The 12,233-nt window shown below is 52.9% G+C and overlaps 1 protein-coding gene across 4 annotated transcripts in view; it reads left to right on the top strand.

Moving 5' to 3' along the window:
* The first annotated feature begins 4,112 nt into the window (after positions 1–4,112).
* Inpp5a (inositol polyphosphate-5-phosphatase A) overlaps positions 4,113–12,233 on the top strand; it is a 174,248-nt gene continuing 166,127 nt past the window's right edge. For 2 of the 4 annotated variants that reach the window (XM_078023864.1, XM_078023866.1), the window contains exon 1: positions 4,115–4,493. In XM_078023864.1, the coding sequence (XP_077879990.1) occupies positions 4,419–4,493 (75 nt within the window). In that variant the 5' untranslated portion in view covers positions 4,115–4,418. Of the gene's footprint in view, positions 4,494–12,233 lie in introns of all 4 variants that reach the window. The other 2 variants (XM_078023874.1, XM_078023871.1) reach the window with 2 other exon arrangements.

Raw genomic sequence — 12,233 nt, 5'->3', positions numbered from 1 at the left:
ATTGGACCACGCTGGACCCAGCTCTGTGTCGGGCCTGACATGTCACCAATACACATGATAAGTATTTATTGAGCATTTTCCGCACGACAGCCACATAAGATCAAGGAGGTCACTCTCAAGCTGCTGATCCTAAGGGGTGGGGGATGCAGCCAACAGCAGGCCAGGGAGGCGGCAGGTGACAAGGGCTTTGAGATAGACTGTGGTGTGATGGGGTAAGCAGGGCTGGTGAGGGGTGGGTGCAGGGCCCATGGAGGAAGGGCATCATGACAAAGGAAGCCTCTAGGCTGACAGCGAGACGCCATGCCAAGGCTCTGAGCTGCCGGGAGGCTGGGTGTCATCAAGCTGGCCTTCTGAAGTCTGAGGCACCGGAGGAAATGTGTGAATCAGGAATGTTTCCACTGTGGCTTTGACACAGCCCTTCCAGTGCAGCAGTCCGGCATGGTGACAAGATCTAAGGTGTGTGCCCAATGAAATCAGCCAGGAGGCAGTGTGGCCCCAGGAAGGACATACGCAGGACCAAGACCTAGGACATCAGGACCCCAGAACCCCAGTCAAGGAGAACACAGATGTGGTCATTAATGGCAGGGGCAGAGAGCAGGAATGTCATACATGCCAGGAGGGAGTTAGGGGTCAGTCATGCTGGGAGACTGGCTGAGAGCAGGCCTGGGGAGCTCTCTGAGGGGTCCCTGGTGGGGTGTGGGCATGCAGAGCTTGAGTTGAGGGTCTGGAAGAGAATGGTACTTTGGCGTGCTAGGCAGAGACTCTGGGAGACTTGGAGCAAGACTCACAGAAAGGCAGCAGTAAGGTGCAAGGGAAGGGAATTGTGTAGGGTGAAGGAAGATTTTTTTATAGGAACCGAGTCAAAGAGACTACCTACAGGCTGATGGCACAGACCAGGAGTGGGTAGCCTTGGGTGGGTGGGCACCTCATCTGTGCAGCAGGACCCAGGAAGTACAGAGAGGTTAGCAGATGTTGGGGGGCTATTGACTAGGCAGGAAGATTGCAGTCTGTCGATCCTTCCTCACTGAAGGGCCAGGGCATCTATCAGAGTGGTGGCAAGTGATTGTGAGAGAGGGGCAAGTAGAAACAACCAACATCTTTGAATGACAAGGGCACTTGTGGAAGAAGCCGGGGATGTGGGAGTGGAGTGCTCTCCAATTTAGCTCTCTAGTTTTTCTCTAGTTTGGTTTTGTCTAATTTAGAGTAAGCTCAACAGAAGAGGATAGTTCAGGTATCAGTCTTGGGAACCAGACAGGCAAGGGAAGGGGACAGGAAGAAGCAAGGGATGGGATCCATGGGGGTGATTCTGCCCCCAGGAGGAGCACAGTAAGGCAGGAAGCAGAGGCCTGTGCACGCATGTTTGTGTGTGCAGGTGTGTGTGCTGGGGGTGACTGCTAATGAGGGGGTGGGAACAACAGCAGGATGGAGGTCAAGAGGTCCCATACAAGTGAACTTGAAGGAGAGGGAGTACAGAGAGAATTAGGTGTTTGGACTAGGACAAGGCATGGTTATTGGTGTTGAGAAGAATGAGCATATGACCTTAGCAGTGGTGTTGAAGTGGGATGAGCAAGAGACTAGGACCACCCACACAGGTGCTGGAGTCGTTAAGAATGGACACATGAAGGGGGGACAGGAGTGAAGCCAGATTTAAAGTTAGGTAGTCAGTGTAGTTAGGTAAATCGGGTCTAATATCAAGTGAAATCTAAAATGGAGGCCATGTTGAGAATGAATTCCCGGAAAAGTTGAGCAACTCTCGGGATGTTAATGCAGTCTAGGAAAAAGCCCAAAGAAGTGTTAATGAACAGCCCCCAGCAAACATGAAGGTAGCCCATCCCAAAGAAGTGTTAAAGAACAGCAACTTGAAGATGCTAACTCAGAAGGGCCCAGATTACTTCTTTGGCCCACCTGTGTCCCACCCCTCGGGCCTTCCCACCTATATTCCATCACTGAAAGAAACTATAAAATGGAGAGACAACCGCACTTCCACGGATTCCATCTCTTGGGTCCCCTTCTTCTTCCGGGAGAAGTCTTTTCTGCTGCCGTTTAATAAACTTCTATTTTCCACTCTAAACTAGCCTCGGCATGCTTCTCTGGTGTTATATTTCAACATTGGGGAAGCAAGGACTCGTCACCCGTCCACAGCGGTAACAGGAGGACTGTGAGGGTGCTGAGTCTTGAGTGAGTGTCTGGAAGGAGAGGAGGTTGCCACTTCAAAGAGGGCTGGCTAGAGAAGGAAGGAGGACCAGAAAGGCTGGATATGCTACCCCAACTTGGCCAGGGTGTGCTGGGTTGCGTGGGAGAAGATGGCTGAAGGGGAACAGGAAGGTGATACTACCTCTTGTAAACAAGATGCAGACCTCAGCAATGCCCTTACATTTGTAAGGTTCCTGACTTGTGAGACAAATCTGCTCCCTGTGTACTTCCAGGACTTAGTGTGCAATGAATGAGGGGGTAGAGAGCACATGAGCTCTCTTATGTCTCCTTTTAAAAGGACTCTGTCCTTTTGGATCAGGTACCACTCTTAGAACCTCATTTAATGGCAATTATCTCTAGATAGGCTCTATCTCCTAACATATTCACATCCAGGGGCTAGGGCTTAAAGCATGAATTTGGGGAGTATGTAATTCAGTCGGAGGCAGTTACATACTGAACAAAGTGAACACCTATCAGTCAAATGGATCTTGGTGGAATCAGGTTGGTGGTCAGTGTAAGCAGAAATCTTGGATTTAGTATCTTAAAGCAGTGATGCCTACTGCTCTCTGGCCTGCCACCTACCAGTTTGTGGCTCACCAACCTGCCCAGCCATCACCCTCACCCCTACAGGTGCTGTTTTTTTTTTTTTTTAATAGAACATAATGAGCATGATATACCATTGGACACTACCATGCTCTCAGCAATTGAGGGCTGGCCTCCTTGGAGTCAGAGGGGGAAAGCTCTGTGTGTGTGTGTGTGTGTGTGTGCGCGCCGCCTGCGCCTTGTCTTTTCTCGGTGGGCATCCTCCATCCCCACATCTGTGTCTGAAAAGCTCTGGAGTGACCTTGTCCAGCATGGTGACCCCGAGCACGGCCCTGACACACGGCTGTGCGCCTGGAGCTGGGCTCCCAGTATCAGATACCCATTTTAAAGTCCGGGTGTGAAAAAATATTAACATTGTTAAATACTGGATACACATTTTCAGGGTGGATCGCCTCAGGCCTCAGACTGGGCATGGCTCCCTGTCACCCCAGCAGGAAGGTCTCTGCCCCAGCACCACCTTGTTCTTGCCTAGCCCCCTGAACTTGCGTGGTGATTAACTGAAAGGCCCTGGCCGGGCTCTGCCGCCTCATCCTGTCCAGAGAAGCAGACCCAGAGAGCTGTCTCTAGGTGCGGGATGTGGGCAGCAGCTGGCTGCTAAAGCACCTCTAACTCAGGGGTTGCCTCTTAAAAGAACTTTTCCTTTTAGTGTTTTCTTGGCTACAAATGCCTTCTATTTCTTTTAAGTAGTCAGCATCAGGAACTCGGTTGTCATATTAGGAAGTTGCAAAATCCCGTACACTTGCTCCACCGGGAGGGGCTGGGGTGAGCGACTGGTCCCTGCAGACCCGACTCCGGGAGAACTGAGGCGCCTCCCCAACCTCAGGGACGCGGCCTATTCCCGACCCTGCTGATCTCGCCACGGGCCGGAACCATAGCTGAACAACAGCTCCACACGGCGCTGCAGGGCCAGGAGGAAGGGTCTCTGAGTTCCAGGGATCTTTTTGGAGCCGCAAAGCTGCGCGCCGGCCGCTGGCTCCTAGGGAGAGAAGCCTCTTTAAAAGGAGGGGTCGTATTCGGGCTCTGACGTCTAAGAGTGCGGAGGCGGAGTCTGCGCGCAGCCGCGGTGCGGGGGGCGGGACGCGACTCGCTGAGGCCGAGCCGGCTAAGCCGCAGCGCGGTCACGGAGAGGCTCCGCCCCTCCCCGCGCAGGCCCCGCCCCACCAACAGGCGCGGTCCCTGCGTAGACTCCCGGCCCCGCCCACCCCTGGCCCCGCCCCACCCCGGCTCCGCCCGGCCCCCACAGGCCTGGCTCAGGCAGGCAGATCCCTCAGCCTCAGCCCGCGCAGCCCCGCCCCGCGCAGGCCTTGCTCCGCCCCCCGGGGGGCGGGCCTTGCTGAGCCCGAGTCCGCGGCGGCGGCTGCGGGAACTTTCCCGGCGGGTCTAATGGCTGCGCGCGGGCCGCTGTGAGGCGCGGTGGCGAGCGGGCGCGGGGCCGCGGAGCAGTGAGGAGCGACGAGCGCGAGGCCGGAGCTCCGGCCAGGCCCGGCCCGACCCGCCGAGCCCGCGATGCGCCCGGGGACCGCCCCCCGGCGCAGCTGACGCCCCGCGGCCCCGCGGACCCCGGCCCGGCCCCGCAGGAAGCGGCGCCGCCGCCCAGCCCATCGCCCGCGCCGCCCGGCACGATGGCGGGGAAGGCGGCTGCTCCGGGCACCGCGGTGCTGCTGGTCACGGCCAACGTGGGCTCGCTCTTCGACGACGTAAGTGCCGCGCCGTCCGCCCTGGAGCGCGGCCCTGGCGCCCCGCCGCTGGCCGCGGCCCCGCGCCCGAGACCCTGCGCCCGGACCCCAGCCGCGAAACCCGCGGGCCCGCCCCCAGCTCGGCTCTCACCCGTGTCAGGGCCGCTAGCCCCTGGCCCTGATCTTGGAGCCCAGAACTCGAGGACCCAGCCCGTTCCCAGCCCCTGCCCCATCCAGACTCCAGAAGCCTGGTCTGTGGGCACCGACCCCCCACCTAGCTTGACCGTGGTCCTGAATCTGACGCCGATCCCTGATTCCTAGCCTGGCCTGCGCCCCAAGACCGTGGTCAACTGAAACCATGAGTCTTGAGCCTGGATCCCTGGTTGCTGAACCCTGGCCTCAAACCTGACTCTAGCACCCCCGCCCCCCGCAACTCTGGCCTCCGAACCCTGAGACCTCACAACAAACCCTGGAAAAAATTCTGGAACTCCTGACTGAATCCTGGCCCCCAAGCCCCTGAACCCCGGGGTCCCCAAACTCCATCCTATGGCCCCTGTCCATCTGCCCCGTTCTCCCTGGGTGCTTGAGGTGTAAGGTGCCCCCATTTCCCCTGGTAACTTGTGATCTCCTTGCTCATCGAATGAGGGGACTGTTGGAAGCTCTGGAGGACTTTATATCCCTTATTTATATAGGAAACGGTGCTGAGAAACTCATCAAGGGCAGAGTGGGATGCTGGCTACTAAGGCCTTTGCCTCCCAGCCCCCCAACCAGTCCTCAGTCCCACCCAGGAACCCTAGAGCCTGCCTTGAAGGCAGGAGGCGGGTTAGGCCCAGGGTGCATTGGGAGCTCCCCAGAGCAGGCCCAGGCTGACCTAGTTCGGTATTTCAGCCATGGTGCCACCCCAGTGTTGGTACTTAAACTGCCAACCCAAATAAAGCAGAATGCGGCTCCAAGTGGCATGCTTGTTTAAGAAGAAAGGGTAATGTCACAGATGGAGCTGTGGAGCCACGTCCTCCCTCCCTCCCTCCCTAGGTGAAGAGTTGGGGCTGGGCCAGGGTCGGGAGGTGTGTGCTGCAGATACAAGCCTCATGTAGATTTCAGGGGATGTTCGTGTTTCTTTACTGGCAGAAAGTATGGTTGAGGAGTTTCATTAAGCTGAGTTCATGCACAGACTAGGTTATTTTTTTGGGGGGAGATTACTGGGGCTGAACCCAGGGGTACTCTACCACTAGGCTATATCTTCAGCCCTTTTTTCTTTTGAGGCAGAGTCTCACTAAGTTGCCGATGCTGGCCTCGAACTTGGGATTCTTCTGCCTCAGCCTCCCAAGTAGCTGGTATTACAGGAAGGTACCACCGTGCCAAGCTAGTGGTTTTTGTTAATAAAAGGTGGGCGCAATTTTTGTGTTTTGTAACTTCCAGGCATCTGTGTTATCCTTACCTGCTGGAGATGGACTGTTTCCCTTTGGACTTTGTTGTAGACAACTTGTAGTTTCATATGTGATCCTTCTCTACTAGAGCCTGTATGGGTGTGTGCTTGTATATTTAGCATTCTATTCTAAGCTTTCCAGTAACATGTCACTGTAACATGGTTTTGTTCAGATGATTCAGATCCGTTAACTGTGGCTTCAAAGCCTCAGAAATGTCAGGAAAATTAAGCATGGTGGGGCATTTTAGTCTCAAAGGGAAAGAATTTTTCTGTGCAAACATTCTTTCCAGTAATCTTTTGATTCTGAGTTCTAGCATTCTTGTTGTATTTCAACTGTATACACATATTTCTCTGTGTAGGTATTAAAATGGGTAACTTAATTCACTTTTGTTTAGTGATATACTCTCTCTGAATTTTTATTTTTTCTTAAAGTCTATATGGAATTTTGCATTATGTTTGCATTTGGAAGGAGCATTTGTTTTAGTAGAGAGTACCTGGGTAACTCCATAAGGTGACTTAAGATTCAAGGCCAAGTAGAACAACATCTGTCTGTTTCCTTCTCTCTTTTTTGGTACTGGCAATTGAACCCAGGAAACTTTATCACTGAGCTACATCCCCAGCCCTTTTATTTTGAGGCAGGGTCTTGTTAAGTTGACAAAGCTGGCTTCCAACTTGCGATCCTCCTGCCTTAGCTTCCTGTGTCTCTGGGATTACAGGCATGTGCCACCACGCCCAGCTCCTTTTCTTAATGTGTGGAGCTCTGTCCCTGTGCCCCTTTTCCCCCAGTGGCCTGGCAAAGCCTGGCTCACTTGCATTCTAGGGCTTCCCTCCTTGGCGGAGGCTTGGGTGATGGTACTCATGAAATATAAGCCTGTGAAAGCAGTGGGTTCTCTAGTGAAGGAGACTTTACTTTCTTGGCTTATACTCTGTTTCAGATCCTCGGACTCTTGCCTTCACTCAACTCGTGCCCCTCCTGACAAACACCCCTCTCACAGTATTCAGCCTTGTTAAAAGCAAGCTATTCTCTGTGCCTTATGCCTTAGCTGCTTCCAAGGGAGTCTGATTCTGGGGAGAAAGGTGTCCAGTTTGAAACAGACATGCTGACTGTGAGGACATTTTTCCTTTTATGCACAGTATGCACAGTGATAGGAGGTTTGTTTCTGATTTTGGAATTTTGAAAGTCTCCCTTCTCCTCTCCATGTAGTGGCGACCCCTCTTAAACACTGCATATGTAATTAATTAATTAATTAATTAGGTGCTGAGATTGAACCCAGGGCCTTGCTGTGCTGGGCACAAGCTCTACCGTCAAACTCCCTGCTTGTGTATGTAAATATTAATCATGGTTTTGTTCTTAACTCCCTGGAATCTCCAGAACATCTAGTTTCCTCTCCTCTTCTCATTGACACTCCTAGCATCCTCATGTCCAACAGGATGGCCAGGCTGCAGTTGCTGAGGGTCTTCAGGTTGTGTGGAGTCCTTTGACATTACAGACAATGTGCCATAAATGTATTGCAAGACATCAGTCTTCAAACTTTTATTTCTTTCATTCTTAAAAATTACAGAGGACCCCAAGAGTTCTTGTTTGTGTAGGTTTTACCTACGAATATTCACTATCAGAAGTTGAAACAGAGAAAGAGGTAAACCCAGAAACACAGAGCACTTTAGCATTAGCTGGCACTTTAGCATGGCATGCTACATGCTCCCAGAGGCAACCTGTGCCCTTGGGCGGGATCAAGGAAAAGGAACTCATTCCATAGTGTTAGAAATGGTTTTGGCCCAGTCACCCTTTGAAGAGGTGTCCTCCTCCTGTGTGTTATGCTATTGTCAAGGCCGGGTCCCTTGTGGCAAGTTCCTGGTCAGTCCTTCTTACTTGCTTGCTAGAAGCTCTAAGGCTTTGGGTCCTTCTGCAAGGAGTTTTTGCTTAGTAATGGCTTTACAGAGGTAGAATCCACATGCCACGTACAATTCAGAGGTTTTAGTGCAATCACGAGTTGCATGACTATTGCCAGTCAATGCTGAAACATTGTCACCTCAGATAGAAGCTGTACATTATCAGGTGCCTGCATCTCCCTGAAACCCCAGCCCCTGCCCACCAGTAGCCTCTTCCATCTCCATGGATCTTCCCCTTCTGGATTTTACATACATGGAATCACAATGTGAGGCCTTTGTGCCTGTCAGCTGTCACCCAGCAAGGTGTTCTCAATCACCCTGTTGTGGCTGTGTCAGGGCTTCATTCCTCCTGTGGATGGATACTGTCCCATCACATGGACATGCTGCATCTTGTCTACCATTTGGACTGGTTCCTCCTTTTGGCTGTTGTGAACACTGCTGCTATGAGCATTGGTGTGCAAGTCCCTGTGGGTATGTATGTCAGCTCTGTGGGGCGTGTGCCCTGTGGTGGAATTGCTGGGTCGCACAGTAACTGTGTTTAGCCTTCTGGGGGAGTCACGAGACTCTCCAAGCGGCTGCACCATCTTTCATTCCCACCAGCAGGGTCTGGTTTTCCACATCCTCCCCAGTACTCATTACTCTGTCCTTTTTCCCAAGATTTTTTTCCTTTGCCTGGACACCCTCATTTGGTTCTCCTCACCCAGCTCTCAGCATGAGTGTGCTGGGGCCAGACTGGCTGCCTTTCCCTGGCCACATTTGCTTCCTGGGCCTCACCTAGGTTCCCTTTCTCTGCGTTATGTGGAGAGCTGCAGCCGGGGAGAGTGAGGCTATGTGCAGCAGCCAGCCTGTGCAGAAGACCGGCACTTCTGAAGGGATTTGGGCTTGTCTGTCTCTGCTGTCTGTGAGCTGGTGCAGAGCATGGGGCTGCTGGAGGCCTAGCCTCTGCTTCAGGCTTCTGCTGTCCCCAGGCCTGGTCCCTTGCCCGGGCCTGGCTGGAGGTGTCTCAGCGTTTTTGTTTTTGGTGTTGCTGCTTCTGCCCTGGAGTGCAGTAGACTCTTCTGTGAGAATTATGGTCACTTTCCTGAGTCTACAAGACAGGGCTCTGCCTGTCTCCCAGAGTGGCAGGATCAAGTAAGACAGTTTCCAAGCCTTGTTGCAATCACTGGTGCTACTCTCCTGACACAGGGAATAACTTCTGAATCACCTTTGACTGGCATCTTAGGTGCCTTCAATGTTGTTTGGGATTTCTAAGTAAATGTGGCAATCATCTGCTTCTGTACTGCTCATGCCCCCTCCAACCTGCCCAATGTCTGGGAACTCAGACCAGGCTCTGTGTGGTCACTGACCAGCTTTGAGCGCAGCTGTGTTCCCTGGTCAACTACCACCCTCTCTGTCCTGTTTCCTCCCTTCTAGATATGTGGAGGGGTCTGGGCACCTGGGGTGTCAGAAACACTAAGTGTTTCCAGGTGGAACTGCTGGATGGCCCTGTAAGAATAGTAACGTGGGATCACGTGTGCCCATGCTGTCCACCTAGAGGCCCCAAGAAGTCTCAGTTTGCAGGGTGTCACTAAGAAGTACCTTCCATGTGGGGGCTTAGGGCCTCCTCTCACAGCAGATGTAGCACAGGAGGAGCTGTGCTGCTCCTAGGGTGGCCTCTACTTGGTTTCAGGACAGGAGGCCTGTGGTGGGGTGTTTCTGTGGATTTGCTTGGTCTGATTCAGAACTTGCAGAAAACTCACACCCAGACCTACCACCCAATGAAGTTAGGGAGTAAAGTTAGGGAGGGCCCTGTCTCTGTTGGAGGGAAGGCCCTTGGAAGGCCTTAACTGGATGGAAGAGGTGGGGAAAGGAGGGGAGAGCGAGCAGGTTGCCCTGAGCCCAGGGAGAAAGGAAGTTCCCCAGTTGGAAGGTGACTTCTGTCCAGGAATGACCTGAATTGCATGGTGTTCACCCTGCTGTCCACAGTTGTCTGAGAATAGCCCCTGCCTAGCCCCTGCCTAGGCTGGCAAGTCCCTCTGATGTGCACATACAACGTCAAACAGAAGGAGAAGGCAGGCCTGCCCCGTTGGCCAGCACAGGAGGGACTAGTCCTACTTTCTGTTGCTCACTTTAGTTAATTGGAATACCTGGGCATCTCCTGCACAGACAGACTCTCTAGAGGCCTGTCAAACAAAGAGTTTAGAGGCTGGAGGCTGATGCCCACTGTGGCCAGGTCTGGCCTTCCAAGTGGTTACCTCTGAGAGTGCGGGGAGCGGGGAAAAAACTCTGATGTGTGGGCTCCCCCTCTAGGACTCTTCTTTCCTGAGAATAGATTATGCTTGGGGCATGCATTGGAATCTAGGAAACGTCCAGAGCTGAGCTCTTCAGGGAGGGCAGTGCTGAGCTGGCCCACCCTAGTCTGACCTTGAGCCCTTTAAACTCAGGACCCTCATAAAAGCTCCCTCATAAAAGCCACCTTTAAATATTTAGACTAGAGCATCCTGTGTGTTACCATCCTGATTGTCAATTATAGCAAATTTCTTATGAGGAAACAGATCAAGAGCTTTCTGGGCTCAATGCTGTGTGTGAACAAGCATCCAGTATGTGAGCCCAACATCGGGTCACTTGGCTCCTCCAGGAGAATAGAACATTAGTCCAGCAGTGGAAGTCGTGCAGTAATTCACATAAACTGGGGTTGGAGGATGGCGGTCACCATGTTCTGCTGCATCCCTGCAGGCTCTTGGAGGGGGCTTCTAACTGTTGGGCCTTGGCTCATAGTTTTCGACATCATGGGTCTGTTTTGTGAGCTTCTCTCCCTATGGCTCTCATCTTTGAGGCTCTTGAGTCTTCTGTTTGGTCTCTGAGAGTGAGAGCTTCTGTGGTGCCCACATTGCTCCCAGTTTGAGTTTTAATTGTAGAGGAGGTTTGGAGAGTGGACATGGCACTAGAGAAGTGTCCACTTGGATGTAGGGGTGTGTGATGCTGTCCTGCTGGTGGGCTATCTGTAGGATTCTTGGTGTCTTTGTCACATGAGGATGTTATCTTGATGACACGACAGTGGGCCTGGGCCCCTGTCAGGGGCTTTGGGTAGACTGGACTTGGTGCTTGACAGAAGGGCTTCCTGGCCAGTGAGGTGCTCTGAGTGTGGGGACAGCACACTGGAACCCTCCAGGCTTAGATTACCTCTGGCTTTCTTTCCCTTCAGTAGATAGCATGTCTGCCCCACTTATGGGCCATCATGACCTCGATCATCTTCTGGTCCTTCTCTTTGACAAGGGCTTAAGATCCCTTTTTGGAGCTGCCAAGTCTGTGGGCCACTATCACTATTTTAGAGGTGGGTGGGTATTGAGCAGAACTGCCCTGTGTGTTGGGACTGCTTGTCCACTGCCTTCCTTGACATCCCTCACACCTTACCCAGCCTCTGAGCTGCCCCTGTCCCTCCATCATCCAGACTCCAGTCTCCATGCAGAATCTGCCCTCTCTGTCTGCACCCAACTCCAGTTTCTACACTTGAGGTATTCCTCAAGAGCTCCCCCGTCCTCTTACTTCCATGTAGGGAGCTCATCTGTAGGCTCCTCTGGGGTAGCAGCCTCATCTTTGCTCTATCCCTGGGGTTCTGAACAACACACTTGGGCTGCCTGGGTGGCTGGTCACCCGCTTAGTGAGCCTGAGCACACCTGCCTGTGGCTAACGGTTACCAGCCTTGCTGTGTGGCCCGGTGCAGCTCCTAGGGGAGCCTCATCTGCTGGGCTCAGCTGTTTTGTGCCTTCTGCCTGCTCCAGCACCCAGGCTCTCTGGGTGCTTGCTACCTGCATTGCAGTCACTCAGCTCACCTTTCAGATCGCTCATTCCCCTCCCAAGCACCTGTTGCTTGAGCAAGATGTGATTTTCCATATCTGTGTGCCTCTGTATCAAGATTGTTTCTTGGAACTCTTTTTTTTTTGTACTTTACTTTTTAAAATTTATTTTTATGTGGTGCTGAGGATCAAACCTAATGCCTAACACGTGCTAGACAAATGCCTGGCCACTGTGCCACCATCCCTTCCCTCCTTGGACTCTTGCCCCTTATTGGTCCAGTAGAGTTGACTCCTCTTTCCAGGACTGACTTGGGCCTGGCTTTGGGTCACAGGTGCGTTGCTCTCCTGTCCTCCCACCCTGTGCCATGATCTGCTTTGTCATGTTTGCTTCTTGTTGATAGTGATAATGTTCTTCATGTTTTGTTGTATCCACATGGGCTGGCCACTGACCCTAGCATCTGGGATGGGCCAGAGTGTCCTGCTTTGACATTCTACTCTAGTGAGTTAGGGCGGGAATGGAGAGGATTGGGGGGCTTCCTGCCCCCTGTCAGGATAAAGTGGAGACTGGGGAGGGTCATATAAATGGGCCAGACAACAATTGCAGACTGCCCTCAAGTGGACCTTGCTGGGCATGTTGATGTTGGCTCTCCTTGCACTTTGTGGGCACCT

Source organism: Ictidomys tridecemlineatus, chromosome 1 (assembly GCF_052094955.1).
Source record: "Ictidomys tridecemlineatus isolate mIctTri1 chromosome 1, mIctTri1.hap1, whole genome shotgun sequence".
Classification (NCBI taxonomy): domain Eukaryota; kingdom Metazoa; phylum Chordata; class Mammalia; order Rodentia; family Sciuridae; genus Ictidomys; species Ictidomys tridecemlineatus.
Note: the sequence above shows the minus strand (reverse complement) of the source record. Positions and strands in the feature narration are given on the sequence as shown.